At 39.6% G+C, this 19,670-nt stretch overlaps 1 protein-coding gene across 1 annotated transcript in view; it reads right to left on the bottom strand.

The window, feature by feature from the left end:
• LOC126159126 (dentin sialophosphoprotein-like) overlaps positions 1 to 12,605 on the bottom strand; it is a 136,425-nt gene extending 123,820 nt beyond the window's left edge. Inside the window, exons 1-2 of the mRNA XM_049916493.1 lie at positions 12,515 to 12,605; positions 2,123 to 2,351 (exon numbers count right to left, since the gene is read on the bottom strand). Of these exons, the coding sequence (XP_049772450.1) occupies positions 2,123 to 2,351; positions 12,515 to 12,605 (320 nt within the window). The remainder of the gene's footprint in view (positions 1 to 2,122; positions 2,352 to 12,514) is intronic.
• Between the last annotated feature and the right edge of the window lie 7,065 nt (positions 12,606 to 19,670).

Raw genomic sequence — 19,670 nt, 5'->3', positions numbered from 1 at the left:
TGTAACACGAAACAAAGGGTTATTATTTAAACGTCAACACCTCTTATGCAACACGTACTTTTCTGAGATGTGAGGAGATATGAATGCAGAAAGTGTAGAAATTGAAACGTTTGGCACTACTGCCATGTTGCAACGCAGGTTCAGAGAGACTGGCTATAACATACAGATATAAACACGCGAAACAAAAACATCAGAGCTTTTGTCCAGTCGAGATCGACATCATCAAAGACAAAGCAAAGATTTGAATGAGGCAAGAAGTAGGATGAAAGTAGGCCAAGGTCTTGCTCACTATTCTTTAATTTGCCTTAAGTGATCATGGGGAACGAACAAAAAAAAATCGCCGAATGGTATGGTAAACCCTTTAAGCGTTTTGGCACTTTGAACGGCTAACCCGAGTTATAAAACAGTTCCCATCATTTTTCTGTAGAAAACAAAGATGGTATAGGCTTAACGTCCCGTCGACTTTTTGGTAGCTCTTAATAGAAATATTACCAGTGGTTTCTTCCTAACTCGCCTCGGTATTATTTACTTTTCATCCAGTACAGAAAACCTCTCCCTATGTACACCATAATCTAGTCAAGTTCTTTATGTTCCCATAATTTTTTTAGCTGTTGCTAGCGCTGCTCTGATTTTCTTATTCGTAACCATAATCGCTTCTCGAAAAGAATTCACCCAATTTCTAAGGGAGAAATTACTTTTTTAAGCCACTAGCAACGAAAATATCTTAATGCAAGTGCATGAGATACATATTTAATGCGAGTTGAAGATGCAATAGAATCACTTCCTTCCTGTCTTTATCACCAAGCTTACGGCATTGTTTCCTTCAACGATGCAATCATAATATGGCAAAGGTAGACTTATGAGTAGGTAGCATCCTTTTTGGAGCTTGATAAATGTAAAAAAATCGGTCGGATAATGATATCTAACTTGACATTTTAGCGGCATAGACTAGAAATCTTTTATTTGGCATAACATGTGGCATACACATGTAAGATTACGGTTGACTTTCACAGACGAATGATAACGGAAAGTGAGAGAACCAAATATTTCGATCAAAATATTTATTTTTTAAATATCTTTCTTACGCTTCTACACAGAGAAAAGTAAGATAAAACGCAAACAAGAGAAAAGAATATTCCGAAAATGATTGGAAATATAAGTGTAGAGGTATTCGAGAAAATATCCTATTCGAACAATCAGCAAACGGATTTGCTGATTTTCCTACAACGCTTTTTCTGTCACTTACTCTTCATGCTGTACAGAAAATTTTTATGTGAATTAAAACGTTCGACTTGAAGAAAGAGTATCCAGTTTTTTTAACATCTCTGACATACGTATTTCCGAGATTTTTTACTTTATTTCCATTGAAAATGCATTTTGTTAAGATTATTGGTGTCGTGGTACTATTGTTAAAATATATTTTATTGAATTTCGACTATAATGCAAATAATATTTTTGCATTAGAAACTTGAGGGCTGCAAACAATCTTCTACCATAACAAAAAAAGCTGAAATGATGCTCATGTCTAAGTAATCCACAAGACTGTAACTACATGAAACTTTTTAATGAACACATCCGAACAATGCAGTTACACGACAATATCGATATGTCTTTAATAGCTTTCTTTTTTGTACGTCATATTAGAATTTCTTTTGTATGGCGGAAGTATGTTATTAAAACTGAATGAGTAACACTGAACAGAGTACGTAATTCGTAAAAAGAAGCTGAAATCAAAACGTCTTCTTACGTTAAGAACCAAACTTCTGCCTGTCAGCTGCATTTGGTGTAGCTGTTTCATAAAATTAAAATGCGATGTTTTTGTAGCTGTTGTAAAGAACACTCCCCATCTATCGGCGACCTGCGAAGCTAAATGAAGAATATAGGCGTGTCTTCTGGTGTAAGACAGGGAACTATGAAGACAAATAATAAAGTAATATTACGTTTACCTGCACTTGTTGCACAGGAGTCACTCACTATTGTAGTATCACCAGTGTTTTATTAAACATCCATGCACCGGAGGAGCTGAGAATGTCCCTGCATCTCATTTACGAAGTCAGAACTATGCGTTTGACCGTGGCCCCCCATGCAGTGCGAGTGTAGGAGCTGCTGTGCACCGGCTCACCTTGTAGTTGCACGGCGGCGGGCGACGATCGGGTGTCGCGCGGGTTGCAGCAGGATGTTGTCAGGGGGCGCAGAAGACGCGGCAGACGCTCTGCGGGCACAGACCGCGCCCGGCGGCGCGCGCGCCTTAAGTACGGCCGGTGACGTCACGTGACCTGCGCCGGGCAGCGCCGCACCGCGCAGCGACGCGAAAGTCGCGCCGGTGAAAAGCGACGCAGACGCCGACGCGACTGCAAACAGACACGGAGCGGCGGCTGCTGGCAGATCCGCGGAACTGGCGGGACGTGCCGCGGTTACCAGGGCACCGCCGCGCTACACGAGCCTCGGCACACCGAGCCTGCTCGTCCGTGTTGAACTGCAGACAGTGAAGTAGCTTCGGACGTCCTCAAGAGAGTGTTTTAGGACCAATGCGGTGAAGGGTGAATCCGAACTCCAACGAGAAAAGCTCGGAGACGCTCTGAGTATTTTCGTAAGAGGGACACCTGGACTCCGGTGGCTCCTTACACAATAAAAGAATTATAAAACTTCCTGACAGATTAAAACTGTGTGCCGTACCGCGACCCGAAGTCGGGACCTTTGCCTTCCGCAGACAAGTGCTCTATCGACATTTTTTAAATCTCATTTAGTTCGTTGCATTTGTTCGTTGGGGACGTCCCATGACACCCAGTCAAGTTTTTTGTTGATCCATACACTCAGTCTTCTTTATTACAGAGGACAGCTAGGACAGCTAACCCGCAGACAGAACACGCTGAGTTACCGTGCACCAACTGACGTACCCCATCACGACTCGAGACCTCTCATCACAGTTTCAGTTCTGTCAGTATTTCGTCTCCTACCTTTCAAAGTTCACAGAAGCTCTCCTGCGAACCTTGCAGAACTAGCACTCCTGGAAGAAAGGATACAGCGGAGACATGGCTTAGCCACAGCCTGGGGGATGTTTCCAGAATGAAATTTTCACTCTGCAGCGCAGTGAACACTGAGCTGAAACTTCCTTGCAGATTAAAACTGTGTGCCGCGCGGATACTCGAACCCGGCAGAACTCAAGCTGTGAGGACGGGTCATGAGTCATCTTTGGGTACCCCAATCGGTAGAAAACTTGCCCGCAGAAGGCAAAGGTCCCGAGTTCTAGGCTCGGTTCAGCACACAGTTTTAATCTGCCAGGAAGTTTCACAGCAGCGCACACTCCGCAGCAGAATGAAAATTTAATTCGGAGGATAATTATGATTTATACGGCTGGTTACAACAATAACTTTTGTTTCTATGAGAGTGCCTACACAACACTGAAAAAGACTGTACGTAATATGCAAGTACCAAAATATACAACACGAAATATAAGGTAAACCAACGACCATGAGACGCAAAAGTGGTGCGATGTGGTTGCTATCGTCGTCGAAACATTTCAAGATATTGTTGCTGTGCCGCTCTTCCGGTAGATTCAGTGTTCCCATATACGAGGCGCATATCGCCCCACTTCTCATCAATACACTTTTCCCTTCTGCTATCACGTTAACGTACAACTAACACTCCTGAAAAAAAAAGTCGACACAGAACCGAACAGTATTAAACGCAAGCTTCAGAACGAAGAGAAACATGGAGATTACTGTTGCCAACAGCAAGTAACGCGAGTGACTGCTTACAAATAAGACTTTTCCTTTGTTGTCAGGTATTTTCAGTGCAACACAGATACAACTATAAATGGAAGTAAGAAATGCAATCACTAAGCGACGTGTCAAGTGAGACCACGTATCCCTGATAACAGAATATTCAGAAAATATCCCTGAACAGATTCCGAAATTCTATCGGTGGAGTTCGCATCCACCCATGCATACAAGTGAATAAAGTCGAAAGTTCATGAGACTGTTCACGGACGACCCTATTGTATATGGAGAACTCGTAATGGTAGAAAACTGTAGTAAAATGCAGTAAGACATGCACAGGATCGCCGCTTGGTGCAAATTTAGGTAGTTAACCCTCAAAATAAAAATAATCACAGGAAAGGAAGTTGCGAAACTGAGATTAATCGAAATAGTGCTCAGGAAGAGTGACCCATCACCAAAGGAGATAGCTTACAAAATCTGCTCGACCAGTGCTTCAGTATTGCTCCTCAATGTGCGCCTTTAGCAGCCGTATTGATCGAGGAAATAGAGGAGATCAAAGGAAAAGATCCGCATTTTATTGCGGATTCGTTTAGTAAGCACGAGAGCTATACCGAGATCCTCATACACTGGTAGATGCTAAGTGAGAAGCGTTGTGCATCATGAAGAGGTTTGTTGTTAAAGAGCATAAATTACTAGATGATACAACTAATTTATTTCTTCCTCCTACACAGACCTCATAAAAAAGTCCATGAAGGAAAATGAGAGGAAGTGGCGCTCACAAGACAACTAATAGGATTACCACCATTCGCACCACGAACGGAAAAGAGGGGAAGCGACTATGGTATACGAAGAATCCTCCGTGACGCACCATAAGGTGGCTAGCAGAGTATATACATGTATATAATTCCTTACAGTCGGAAATCTGTATGTTTTCACACACCGAAAGTGCTACATTACAGAAATATCACTTTCAGTTGACTGAATACGTTCTCATTTCACATATCACAATGGTCGAGTAACATGAAGGGGTCAATGACCCCAGGACAGACAGAGAGAGGGCAGAGCCAGCTAAGTTGTTCTTTTTTACGACCCAATGCGGTCTACGTCAGAAACCTTCATTTTCGTCGAAATGTAACAATCACAGCAAGTACAATGTTTTCGTTTTCAGTTCTTTTAAAGGAGGTAATAAATTTACTTGCTTATTCATCATCTGCTATATTAGCAGGTCTTTTGCCTCTCCATTTTCTGGGATCCACCGCTTCCTTCTTAAGGCTGCTGCATGTTGTACCGTCCCTCATGTCATCCAGTATCTGGAATCTCTTCCTCCCTCGCTTCCTTTTCTCTTCTACATAACCTTCTAAAACTGTTTTTATCAGTCCGTCATTCTTTCTTAATATATGCCCAATCCAATTTCTTTTTCTTCTCTTTATTACATCTAGTAACTGTCTTTTCTCTCCCACTCTTCTCAGTACCTCTTCATTTTTTACTCTGTCCATCCAACTTATTCTTTCCATCTTCCGCCATGTCCAGATCTCAAAAGCCTCCAGCCTTTCTCTGTCTTTTTTCCTCATAGTCCATGTTTCAGCGCTATATAGAAGAACACTCCATACAAGACATTTTATGAGTCTCTTTCTGAGTTCTCTGTCCAGACCGCTGCAGAAGATTCTCCGCACTTCCAGTCGGTGTCTATCCTGCTTCCAAGATACTTCAAATTTTGCACCTGTTTCTCCATTCAGCATAATTTTTATTTCCTTATTTCCTCCTAGTGCCAATACTTTTGTTTTATTTGTGTTAATTTTCATTCCATATTTTTTTCCATTAGTTGCAATGGTGTCCACCAAATCCTGTAATTCTTTTTCCCCTGTGGCTAGAAGGACCATGTCATCAGCAAATCTCAAACACCCTACTTTTCTTCCTCCAATTTCTATTCCTTTGTCATCTAATGAGCATTGGTCAATCATATTTTCCAAGTAGAGGTTGAAAAGAGTAGGTGGTAAACAGCATCCTTGTCTTACTCCTTTTCCTAGTCTGATCCAGTTTGTACTTTCTCCTCTCACTTTAACTGAAACTTTTTGATTAAGATATAATGAGTTTATAAGACTTCTGGTTTTCCAGTCCACTCTCTTTTCCCTCATTATAGTCGCCAACTTGTTCCAAACCACATTGTCAAATGCCTTTTCTAATTCGATGAAGCACATATATATTGATCTCTTCCTTTTTCAATAAACCTTTCTCCCAAGATTCGTAGGGGCCCTATTGCATCTCTGGTTCCCGTATTCCGTCTAAAACCAAATTGCTCCTCGCCAAGATTCTCCTCCATTACTTTTTCAAGTCTTTTATTAATTATTCTTAACATCACTTTGGCTGCATGTGAAATGAGGGTGATAGTCCTGTGCTCGCTGCATTTCTTGGTTCCTTGTTTTTTCGGTAATGGAATCATTATCGTTGTCAGAAAGTTCTCAGGCCATTCACCACTGTCATATATTTTATTACATAACCTCAATAGTTCTCTTTTTCCATCGTGGTTCAAACATTTTAGTATTTCTCCCGGTATTGTATCTGTACCTACCGCTTTGCCATTTTTCATTGCAGCTATGGCAGACTTTACTTCTTCCATTATGATGGTCGGTCCTTTCTCGTCATCACTTACACTGTTGTGTGATTCAAGTTCCAGAGTTTCTGGTTTGCTATTTGTGTCATATAGCTCTTTTATATATTCTTCCCATCTCTGGAGGACATCGTCACGATCTTTGTACACTACCTCTTCGTCTTTACTCAAAATTTCCATAGTAGCACTTCCTGCTCAGTTTTGTTCCCATGTCATAGTCTTTACTCTTCTTGTATAGTAAGTCGTATCTTCCCTTCCTGTCCAGTTCTTCAATTTCATCACATTCTTCTTTAGCCATTTTTTCCTAGCCTGCTCTGTTTCTCTTCGCAGTTCATTATTTAAACTTCGGTATATCTTTCTTGCATCTTCAGTGTTCTTGTTTTTCAATTTTCTTCTCTCCTCCATCTTGGAAATCATTTCTTGTGTGACCCATGGTTTTTTTGACCTTTTTCCTTTTACATATCCTATATTTTGCTGTCCTGCTTTAATGATTCCTTCTTTCAGCATATTCCAGTACTCGCTGGCATTATCAGGTGCTTCTTTGTCTCGTAATGTGTTTAGAAAGTCCCGAGACAGCATTTCTGTAATTTGTTCTTTGTTGGATCTTATCTTCTCTAAATCCAACTTCTTCACCATGGTCGCCTTCTTCAGTTTTTTCATTCTTATTTCTCTTTCTGCCATAAGTAAGTTGTGGTCACTATTAATATCTGCACCTGGTAATGTGTGCACCTTCTTGATTCCATTCCTGTATCTTTCTTCTACCAGTATAAAATCGATTTGGTTTCTGTATTTATCCCCTGGTGATTTCCAAGTGTAAAGCCTCCTCTTGTGGTTCTTGAACCATGTGTTTGCCGCTATCAGCTGCCTTTCCCTGCAGAAGTCAATTAACGATTCACCTCTGTTATTTCTCTTTCCAAGACCATGACTGCCTACTATGTTTCCCTCTTTCCCTTCTCCCACAAAGGCGTTCCAGTCTCCCATTACTATTTTGCAGCATTTTTTATTTTCGTCCATTATTCTCTCTATTACATTTACGTTTCCTCTACAATTTGGTCATCATGTTCTGAAGTTGGCATATACACCTGGACGATCAGTAAATCTTTTTGTGCTCCTTTCAGTCTTACACCAATAACCCGATCTTTTGCATAGTCTACATATTCCACGCATTTAGCCAATTCCTTTGTCATAATCATTCCTACTCCATTAATTCCTTTTACTTCTCCTCCTGAGTAGTAGAATACATATTCATCTGGCTGCAACTCTCCATGTCCATTCCATCTTACCTCAGCAACTCCTACGAGGTCCATATGATTCTTTTCCATCTCTCTTTTAAGGTTTTCTAGTTTTCCTGCTTGTAGCAGAGTTCTGATATTCCAGGTACCAATTCTCGTTTTGATTTTTTGTCTCCTTTCAAGTTGTTGTCCCCCCCCCCCCCCCCCGGAGATCCGAATGGGGAACTATTTTACCTCCGGACACTGATTTAACATGAGAGGAAGCCAATTTTTGTGCATAAAATGGAGACTGCATTATGCAGGGAAGATAATCTGCAGTGGTATTCCGTCGCCTTCCACAGTTCTGGAGGCCGCCCCTAACATGGAATACAGACGCTTTTGCAGCCGCCCGCTCCGGGTCAGACGCTGCATGAGAAGTATAGGTTGGAAAATGAAAGACCCTTAGCCCTCGAAACCTAATAGCGTCAGGGTCGGAAAAGAACAAGAGCTGGCCGAGGGCGGCCAGATAGGAAAGATAAAAGTGAGGAGCCTGGCATAAGTAAGTGGAAGCAATGCCAGGACTCAGCTCGGGGCCCCGTGGTCGCCAGCCACGTGTCACTAGGTGTGACTCCCTGAGGGAACTTGGGTATTACTCACATGAAATAACTGGAAGTAAACTACCATTTTTCGAACAAACGTTCACAATTTGCGGAAGGGTAAACTAACTGTGCATCAAAGTGCCACACGAGCTGTGTGAGAATTGATGATTTGTTGTGAAAATCACGTATTCCGTGACAGGAGCCGAGAGGCTGCATAAAAAGTTAGATTCCTTGTATCAACAGTGGAAGTCACTTGAAAACCACTCTGGAAGATCGTTGGAGGCTTGTATGTGAAAAGAAACTCGAGATCGTAGCACATGCTAATACTTTCAAAATCTTACTATTGAAGAAGATAGCCACAATTCAGACATTCAACGGTTGAAATAGCGGTCAAGGTTATGCATGTAATCGACCTGAGCGAGCAGAAGCAGTTGTGAAGAGGCGAGAATGAAGTGAATATGAAATTATACAGCATATATTTTCTTTGGCAACCCCTGATCCTATTTAGTATCCTAAACAAAAACAAAAAAAGTGAAAACGATCAATGCAGTGAATTGCGAGAATTCAGGTAGGAACCGATCAAATCTCAAAAATTATTTCTAATGGGACTGAATAATTTGTTTATAATAAACCCAGAGTATTTCTACCAGATTTTTTTTAGTTGCAAGTTCCTTAAGATAGATCTTTCGCAGTGGAACGAAAATTAGAAGTACGTCAACGGTAGTTATTGAACTAAATGTTCTAAATGGTCCAGCTGAGATAGGCCGTAGAGGTCAACAATAAATAACTCACCCAAAATCTGTAAACTAAAGCAGTGTGTTTTTCAGGTTAGGGACTAGAGGGACACCTTCCCCTTTTCCTATGGAGCCCAAAATACGAAAAACCCATTTTTTGTGTAATACACGAAATGCTTCCACTTAATTTGTCTACCAGAACGCAACCGGAATAAGGTCAATTACAAAAGGTCTGTATCAAGGATCCATATGCAATGACTGACTGAAGCAATTGGGATTTTTTTTCATCAGTCGTTCGACTATGTTGATGTGGTCTTTTTCGGCCGCAACTTCTTCCCCCCGTACTGCTCTTACATGGATGCCGGATCAACTGTCCTAGAACCCTGTCACTTCTTCTGGTAAGGCTCATCATAGAGTCCTTTCCTCACCTATTCTTAGTAGTATTTCATCATTTCGTACTTTATCCCTCCTCGTAACTTTCAACATTTTTAGATAGAATCACATTCCCAGTTTCTCCCTCTCTGAGTTTCCGAAGTCCACATCTCATTTCCAAGAAACGCTCTGATCCAGACATCCGCTTTCATAGACTTCTTTCACAGTTGTACATCAATACCTGCTACCAGCAGAGCTCTTTTACTGAAGAAAGCTTTCTTCGTAGGAGCCAGTCTGCTTCTATTTTCCTTGCTCTAGCCACCCTGCTTATTCTTGTTTTCTAGATAGAATAATTCTTTCCTTCTTCCACTACTATCTCGTTTACAATTTTGATGCTAAACGATTTATTATTCTCATTGCACCACTCTTCAACATCTATGGCGGTTACGTGGCGCTATATGCATTTGGACCTGCCACGTTAAAATTCAAATTAACATTTATAAATTAAGCGTGCAATCATTTCATAAAAATGATGAATCGATATTGTCACACTAAAATCCAAATTAATGCTGGTAAACTTAGTATAACGTCATTTCATTTCTATAAAAGTAATAAGGGGCGATTTTGTTGATGAAACCATTTAATGTAGAGCTTTAAAATTATACAAGGCAGAGATTAACACGACTTTACCCATACTGCAAAGTGTGTAAAGCTATATTGCGAACTCTTTTTTTTTTTGTAAAATGAGGACATAAAACATACGGACCTTATTATTAAAATAAATAGCAAGGGTATTAACACACTAACGTAAAAAGAGCTGTAGATTTTGGTATAGTAGCCAACTCGCCGCTGTTGTAAAGACAACATAAAATAGTTTTTGTTTACCATCCCTGCTGATGCAGTCTCTCTTCTACACTGTCAGAAAACTATTGTAGTGGTCATATCGTGGAATGAAATTCCGCATATTTTCTGAAGCCATGCACCAACAGAAAGTTATATTACCACTCAAATTGTCCATACGTTACTATTCCATTAAAAGCAACAGAAACGCAATCTGTTGGTCGTGGACGGAGTGGAATACTCCCTGGATTGCCTTGTTTTACTCTCTGGCAGAGATGACTCCTCGTGGCAATGTCTGCTACTGTTTTCTTTAGTGCACGTTACCCCCACTCCTCATTAGCTGGATGACCGCAACCGACGTCTTGACCTGGATTGTGGCCCATGAACTTGCGATCTCGCACTCAAAGGGCTCCTTGTCGGTCTACATGATTAGTAAACAGTACAGTCACTAAGGGCAGACCCTCGTTCTAAAGACAAACACTGCCCCCCAATGTAAACGCATGCAGCCCGCAAAGAGCACGGCGAAACGAGTACGGGGGTAATGCGTACATTTCTACTGTCAACAGTGAGTGAATGGAATATGTTTGTTTCCAGATAAGAAGCACATCGCATAGGCCTACCGTCGGTATTTGTACTGCTGTGCAGATATTTTCAGTGCAGTACAGTCAGGCTTGGTGATAAAGTGGGAGCTTGGAGACCCTTAGATGGCGGGGTGGAATTCTGGTCAGCCTTCACCTTTCACTGATGTAAAGATACAGAAGAAGCGACACGTGGTTCGGATTCCGCGTTCAACTCTAGGTCCCCTTCCATAGGTAGGTTTACTGGGGCACGTTAAGGACTCGCAAATCACGAGAAATGGCGTCCAATTGAAGGAACTTGCAAACTGACTGCGACTGAACATTGTAGCGTTCTCCTATCCTAGAGGCTTTTATGTTCTTCGGGTGTTCGATCGACCGACTGTCCTGAGTAAACCTCAGTGCTTCGAAATGTAGTCACTGACCCAGGAAGAAGCCACACAAAACGAGACTTTAATACAAATCCCCGTAATTAATACGATTCTACTAATCGTTAATAAGCCGTAATTTGTAGCACTGAACTCTGACTAATCAGAAGAAGTCGAGAGGAAAAATTCGGAACTTTGACAATACGTGCTAAAAATTAATCAGAGTCAAAGAATAATCTCTCTGCGACCGTTTAATGAAAATGGAAATGAGTGTTTGGCGTCATTGGCCGGGAGGCCCCTTACGGGGCAGGTCCGGCCGCCTTGGTTCAAGTCTTATTACATTCGACACCACACTGGGCAACCTGCGCGCCGAATGGGGGATGAAATGATGATCAAGACAACACAACACCCAGTCCCTGAGCGGAGAAAATCCCCGACCCAGCCGGGAATTAAACCCGGACACCTTAGGACGGCAATCCGTCACGCTGACCATTTTTTAAAATTTTATTTTGTTCGTTTTAGTTCGTTGCATCTCCTCGGGGCGTACGTTGTGAGACACCCGTTTCAGTTCGTCGTTGATCCATTAACTCAGTTTTTTTTTAGTACAGAGGCCAGCTAACCCTCTGAGCGAACACGCTGAGCTACCGTGCCGGCTTAAATGTGTGTGAATTTTTAATGGACCAAACTGCTGAGGTCATCGGTCCCTAGACTTGCACACTACTTAAATTAACTTATGCTAAGAACAACACACACACGCCCATGCCCGAGGGTGGTCTCGAACCTCCGACTCAAGTTAAGCCCAAGTCCAAATCACCACAGCATAATTCGTAATCATTCATCAGAAGTAGCACTTCATGCTCAAACTGCTAAACACTTCCACCAAAATTCAAACTATGCATCGATATATTTCATAGTAAAGACTACATTAATGGACCACTTCAAGTCCCTAACTAGTTCTCAGTTCAGTAAATGTGCCAGAATAATTGTGTATGGATTAGAATATGACCTAGTCCGGTATTAAATTCACAAAGGACCTTGGAACCGGTTATCGATTGACATGCATGAAGTTTTTTACAACAGGTTTTTGAAAACATGAAACATAGTTATGACAGCATTAACGATTAACATAGTTGTAGGAGCATAAATGTAAGTGAAAATTCACGTATAAATTTAAGAAAGGTGTCGAACGCGCTGTGTAATAATTTTACACGATAGTAAGAGAGTTAATTGTTCTGGCACCACAAGTTAATAGATAAAAATAAACAGTAGGAGCACCAGAAATACAAATGTTCAGGACCTAAACTGAAATAACTACACGTACAAAATACACATATTATTTTGGATTTTATTTCAGTGAGATCTTCGGCCGTCACGATTATGTGCTCTATGATGCCTGCCCTACTCTCGTCCAGCCGTCGGCTATGCGCTGTCGGCGGTTAGTGGTTGCTTGCAAGACTGACTGGCGCCCATTGATATAAATCGTGATACCTGCAACATAATTTTCACCTCGATCAAACATAGAATTCGCCCCGTTTTGGACCATGGTTGCACCATCAGCTGCCTCTTTATCAAACATCATCTCCAAGCGAGCAGGTTGCGGAATGACTTACAAAGTAAATTACCACAGGCGCAATAATAGACCCCTTAGAACGTCCCTCTTGAGCGATTGCCAGTCAGTCACGACACAGGAATTTACTCTGCTTTAGTGCAATACAGGAACACAGATACAGGGGGAGGGGTGGGTATAAGAAGTGAAACGGAACACGATTGCTCTGTAAGAAGCTCCCGAAGATCATGGGCCCTTATGCCAGAATACTCAGAAAATATCCTTCTGAAATTTTGTCAGTGGAGTTAGGGTTCACCTTGCAGATGCGACCGTGGCTGACTAACATATAGATTCAAAACTGCCCATAAACACGCACAGTACAGTATTGTACTCTGTTCATCACCCGATCTGTTTATGCTAACTTCTGTATCAACACTTACATCTATGTCTCCATCTGTACTTTACAAATCACTGCTAAGTGCATGGCAGAGGGTACTTCCCACTGTATCGCATATTAGTGTTTCTTTCCATATAACTCGCGAAGTATGACTGCTTATACCCCCGTGTGCGCGCCGTAATTAATCTAAGCTTGCCTTCGCGGTCCTAGCGAAAGTGATGGGGGTCTGTAGCATATTCCTACATTCCTGCCTGTTCAGGTTTTTCAGCTTCTCCATGACGTTCTTCCGAGAGTCAAACAAATCTGTGACCATTCGAGCTCACGCGGCTTCCACGTAGCTGCATGACGGCTGCAGGTGACTACCCTATACTATTCTTACCGCTCGCTTTTGTGCAATCAATACTTTCTTTCTATGAGGTGATTTTACCCCAGAAAATTATTCAGTAAGTCATTATTGGGTGGAAATATGGAGTACACGTTAGGAGGCTGATTTGTTTGTTTCCGAGACTAGAAATTATAGCAAAAGTAGCTGTACGTAAATGTCTGAGTAGCTCATTAATATGCTTCTTCCAGTTCAAGTTTTCATCGATATATACACCAAAGGTTTGGAGCATTCAGCTTTGTTTACTGATTCCTGTTCATCTGCTACATCCATTGCTGATATGACACCATTCATTGCACGGATTTAAATACAGTGTACTTTTTCAAAATTTTTTCTGCATCTGTCGACGTACGCTGTCCAATGACATACTGTACCCACTACCAAGAGTTCTTCAATCGAGTCCCAAATTTCGTTTAATATCCCACCTAAATGTGCTTCCGTTAATAAGCGTTAGAGTGGTAATAAGTCAAATGCATTCAGGAAGTCATGAAATACTGCATGCACCTGACTACCTTAGTCCTTGGCAGCTAACATGTCATGTGAGAATAGGACGAAATGGGTTTCGCATGTTTTCGGAGTCTCTGCTGTTTCGCATGGAAAAAGGCGTTCGAGATACCTCACTACGGCTCAGCTGAGAATATGTTCTAAGCACTTCGGCTACCCTTCTGGTAGGGGTGCGAGGGTAGCCTTTTTTTCTTTCTAGTGCTGGAAAAAGTTGCTTTTTTTTAAAGGCTCTACGATACAGTACGGTTACTAAAAGAGATAACTCACCTGAAAATTCTGTATAGAATCTAATAGTGATTCCATCGGACTCTGGAGCTTCCTTGAGTAGAACAATGGAGACGTATCCGGAATGATAACGACTCAGATCCTCGCCTGACCACCCAGATTTAGATTTTCCTAATTCGCTTCAGGCGACTGTTAGGACGGCTCTTTCCTAAGGGCACGTCCGATTTCCTTCCTCAGCCTTCAAAAATATGAGCTTGCGTCCCATCTCTAACGACGTCACCGTCAATAGGACGTTAAAGCCTAGAATTCCTTCCTTTGGAAATACGAACAAAGATTATAGCGACAAGGAGTAAAATTGCATACACATTGAATTACGTGAACTTCAGAAAACAGTCACACGATAAAGCAACGTATGACTTTTATCCATTGTGGATGTGGAACACTGCGACTGTGGTGTGAAAAGGTTTTCAGAAATTACTGCAACCAGTCGCCTTTTATGTAGATGTATTTTATTTAACCATGACCGGTTTCGAGCTGCCTAGCAACTCATCATCAGATGGTATATACATTTAGTGCTTTTTTGTACCCATTGTGTGGGTGGTTGAGTATCTGTGGCTAAACAGAAACGAGAACAAATAATCGCTACATGTGGTACAGTAACACGAAATATTTACAGAATAATTTATGTTTAACGTATAAGAGCAAATAATCACTACATGTGGTACAGTTACATGAAATATTTACAGTTTAATTTACGTTTTGAGGTGTTACTTACAGATAAATCTTTCTGCAGGTATATATATCTCTTTTAGGACGTATTTTTGAAACCATTGTGTCTTGTTTTTCACAATTACACAAGTTAAAACTTTCACTAGATGTATATTACTTTTATGAGGCACTGTTGGAAACATATATCTTGTTTTTCGTAAACATCGCTGAACACACTTAGCCACAGATACGAATACAGGATTTACACATTATAAACAAGCCAAAGATTGCAATATAACTACAGTATCAAAGATTTCAAGTTGACCAGAGGCATTATTAGTCATCTCACACACTGACAAGAGATTTGTCTTTATTACATAGAAAGTAAATGTAAATTAGCTTAAACTATTAAAATATTTATTTATAAATTAACTGTGCAATTTTAACAGGTATATTAAACTAAATTTTTTACATAATATATCAGTTACATTTAAGATTATTGGTATTGAGAGTATTATGACAGCTAATTTCTTGCTCCTTCCATTGGCTGATCTTGGCATATGATGTCAGGGATGAGAGATTGATGGTTAACTTGAAATAATAAGTAATGCTGGTACTTGAAAGGGTGTGGAAAAGGAGTTGGCGGTGGGGGGGGGGGGGTGTATAGGAAAAAAGGAGAGGGGGGGGGGCATTTTGTTTCTGAATGACTGTTTAGTTTTTTAAGTTCAAAGAATCCTTAAAATTCTGAAAGAAGGAGTTCTTCGCCAATTCTGTCTGCTCATTTAAAATGGTATGTGGGGAATTATGTTTGTGGGTGAAAATCTCTAATTGTTCGAGAAGATCCATCTTGAATCCCTTGTCTACAGTGTGTAGGATTTGAAGGTTAGTTTTAATGTCTGTTATGGAATGTTTATTATCTGCTAGATGGGTAGCAAAAGTGGATCTATTTAAGTTGTTTAGGCGAAGTGCATCAGTGTGCTCTTTGTATCGGATCTCAAAATTTCTACCTGTTTGCCCTATGTAGTAGCAGGAGCAGCTGTCACATCTTAATTTATATATACCAGATTTTTGGTAGGGTGTGCTGGCTATTTTGGTGTTGTGGACTATTTTGTTCTGTATTTTGTTGTTAGTGTGAAAACTTATTTTGACATTATGTGGTTTGAATAGCTTAGCAAGTTTGTATGAGATATTGCCGAGAAACGGCATACAAACGAATTTGGTTTCTTCTGCTACTGAGGTCTGGCTTGCTGGTTTTGCTTTATTAGATATAATGTTTTTATCTAATTTTTCAATTATGCTTGGGTCATAAGCATTGTTTGATGCTATTGTTTTTAATATATTGATTTCATTAATTTTTGCAGTAGGATCAGCTTGAATCTTGTTGATACGGTTAAGTGCTGATTTGAAAAAAGCTAGTTTATGCTGATTTGGGTGGCATGATGTATTGTTTATTATGACATCTGAAGTGGTGGGTTTCCTATATATCTGAAATTTATGTTTGTTGTTGTGATGTGTTATGTTTAGGTCAAGAAAATAGATACCTTTTTGGGTTTGGTGTTCTACTGTGAACTGTATTTTGGGGTGAACATTATTAAGTTTACCAGCTAAGGCCTCAATTTCGGTGGCTGTCCCATCATATAACAACAGGGTGTCATCAACATATCGTTTATAATAAATGATTTTGTCTGTTTCTATTGGGTTTGCTTTAAAGAATTTAATTTCGAGATCATTAATGTAGATGTCAGCAAGAAGGCCAGCTAGACTACTGCCCATTGCTAGACCATCATGTTGAATATATATTTTGTTGTTGAAGGTGAAGTAATTGTGGGACAGCACTAATTCAAGTAAATCCATCAGCTCACAGATTTCCATGTCACTTAACTTTTTATGTTGTAATAAGTTATTTTTTATTATTCGAAGTGTGTCTATTATAGGTATGTTTGTGTACAGGTTGACAATATCAAGGGATGCAAAGTTAGCTACATTGGGAATGGAAATTTCTCTGATACTGTCAATCAAATCATAGGTGTTTTTTATGGAATAATTGGTTGGGAATGTATAATATTTCTTGAGTATTTCATGCAGTTTTTTAGTCACTTTGTACCCTGGGCTATTTATGGAATTCACAATCGGGCGTATCGGGTGTCCATCTTTATGAATTTTAGGTTGTGATCTAAGCTTTGGTGCTGTAGGGTTCATTATAACACATTGTTTGGCTTCAATGGATGTCAGCAGAAAGTTACAATTTTTTAACATGTCTTTTATTTTAGCTTGGTATTTGGGAGTGGGGTCAGATTTCAACTCAGTTATGTTGTTATTCTTGAAAAATTCTAGGGTTTTCTTAATGTAATCAGACTTGTACATTATCACGGCTGTGCTGCCTTTGTCAGATTTAACAACAAGGGCACTACTATTTGTTAGCTTTTTGTTAATTTGTTTCAGTGTTGCAGATTCATCATGTTTATTACTATGGAGCCTTTGTACATCTATGGTTTTCTTTATTATTTTGTTTGCATCATGGGCTAGAGCATTTTGATCATTCTGATCTAGTTTTGATGCTATACATACTATTTTGGTGTTAGTTATTAGGTCTTTAACACTGTTGTAATCAAGTTTTGTGGCAATATTATGTTTAAGTCCCTTATTAACAAATTTAATTCTGTGCTATTGAAATTAATGCTTGTTGTGTTAACTACTCTCTCAAAGAATTTATGTTGCACGGGAGGGCATTCATTAGGTGGAATGGGGGATTTTTTGGCAATCAGGAGTGATAGCTTTTCTTTTTGTTTATGTGCAATTTTCAGCATCTCTTTATTCACATTTAGTTGGGTTAGATCTAAGAAATTCATGATTTGACTTAGAGTGAGATAGTTGCTTAACTCTAAGTGCAGCATGTAGATGTCCCTGTTTAACAAGTCTTTTCGTTTGTAATGTGATCTAATTTCATTTTTGATCCATACAATTTCACATTTTCTCTTGGTTGCTTGTGCAGATTCACTCTGGTCTTTAACTACAACTCTTATGTAATTAGGAGTTACATTCTCTAAGATACATTGCTTATTAAATTTGATGGCAAGAATAGTTTTCATTAGTTTCACTTTGCACTTCCTGTATTTGTTCATTGTTCCTTTTACCTGGCTAGGTAGCAAAATAAGACTTTTATCCATTGTGGATCCATTTAAAGCAAGCCCAATAGAAACAGACAAAATCATTTATTATAAACGATATGTTGATGACACCCTGTTGTTATATGATGGGACAGCCACTGAAATTGAGGCCTTAGCTGGTAAACTTAATAATGTTCACCCCAAAATACAGTTCACAGTAGAACACCAAACCCAAAAAGGTATCTATTTTCTTGACCTAAACATAACACATCACAACAACAAACATAAATTTCAGATATATAGGAAACCCACCACTTCAGATGTCATAATAAACAATACATCATGCCACCCAAATCAGCATAAACTAGCTTTTTTCAAATCAGCACTTAACCGTATCAACAAGATTCAAGCTGATCCTACTGCAAAAATTAATGAAATCAATATATTAAAAACAATAGCATCAAACAATGCTTATGACCCAAGCATAATTGAAAAATTAGATAAAAACATTATATCTAATAAAGCAAAACCAGCAAGCCAGACCTCAGTAGCAGAAGAAACCAAATTCGTTTGTATGCCGTTTCTCGGCAATATCTCATACAAACTTGCTAAGCTATTCAAACCACATAATGTCAAAATAAGTTTTCACACTAACAACAAAATACAGAACAAAATAGTCCACAACACCAAAATAGCCAGCACACCCTACCAAAAATCTGGTATATATAAATTAAGATGTGACAGCTGCTCCTGCTACTACATAGGGCAAACAGGTAGAAATTTTGAGATCCGATACAAAGAGCACACTGATGCACTTCGCCTAAACAACTTAAATAGATCCACTTTTGCTACCCATCTAGCAGATAATAAACATTCCATAACAGACATTAAAACTAACCTTCAAATCCTACACACTGTAGACAAGGGATTCAAGATGGATCTTCTCGAACAATTAGAGATTTTCACCCACAAACATAATTCCCCACATACCATTTTAAATGAGCAGACAGAATTGGCGAAGAACTCCTTCTTTCAGAATTTTAAGGATTCTTTGAACTTAAAAAACTAAACAGTCATTCAGAAACAAAATGCCCCCCCCTCTCCTTTTTTCCTATACACCCCCCCCCCCACCGCCAACTCCTTTTCCACACCCTTTCAAGTACCAGCATTACTTATTATTTCAAGTTAACCATCAATCTCTCATCCCTGACATCATATGCCAAGATCAGCCAATGGAAGGAGCAAGAAATTAGCTGTCATAATACTCTCAATACCAATAATCTTAAATGTAACTGATATATTATGTAAAAAATTTAGTTTAATATACCTGTTAAAATTGCACAGTTAATTTATAAATAAATATTTTAATAGTTTAAGCTAATTTACATTTACTTTCTATGTAATAAAGACAAATCTCTTGTCAGTGTGTGAGATGACTAATAATGCCTCTGGTCAACTTGAAATCTTTGATACTGTAGTTATATTGCAATCTTTGGCTTGTTTATAATGTGTAAATCCTGTATTCGTATCTGTGGCTAAGTGTGTTCAGCGATGTTTACGAAAAACAAGATATATGTTTCCAACAGTGCCTCATAAAAGTAATATACATCTAGTGAAAGTTTTAACTTGTGTAATTGTGAAAAACAAGACACAATGGTTTCAAAAATACGTCCTAAAAGAGATATATATACCTGCAGAAAGATTTATCTGTAAGTAACACCTCAAAACGTAAATTAAACTGTAAATATTTCATGTAACTGTACCACATGTAGTGA

This window comes from Schistocerca cancellata, chromosome 2, assembly GCF_023864275.1.
Source record: "Schistocerca cancellata isolate TAMUIC-IGC-003103 chromosome 2, iqSchCanc2.1, whole genome shotgun sequence".
Lineage (NCBI taxonomy): Eukaryota > Metazoa > Arthropoda > Insecta > Orthoptera > Acrididae > Schistocerca > Schistocerca cancellata.
This window is presented reverse-complemented; position numbering and strand designations above follow the sequence as displayed.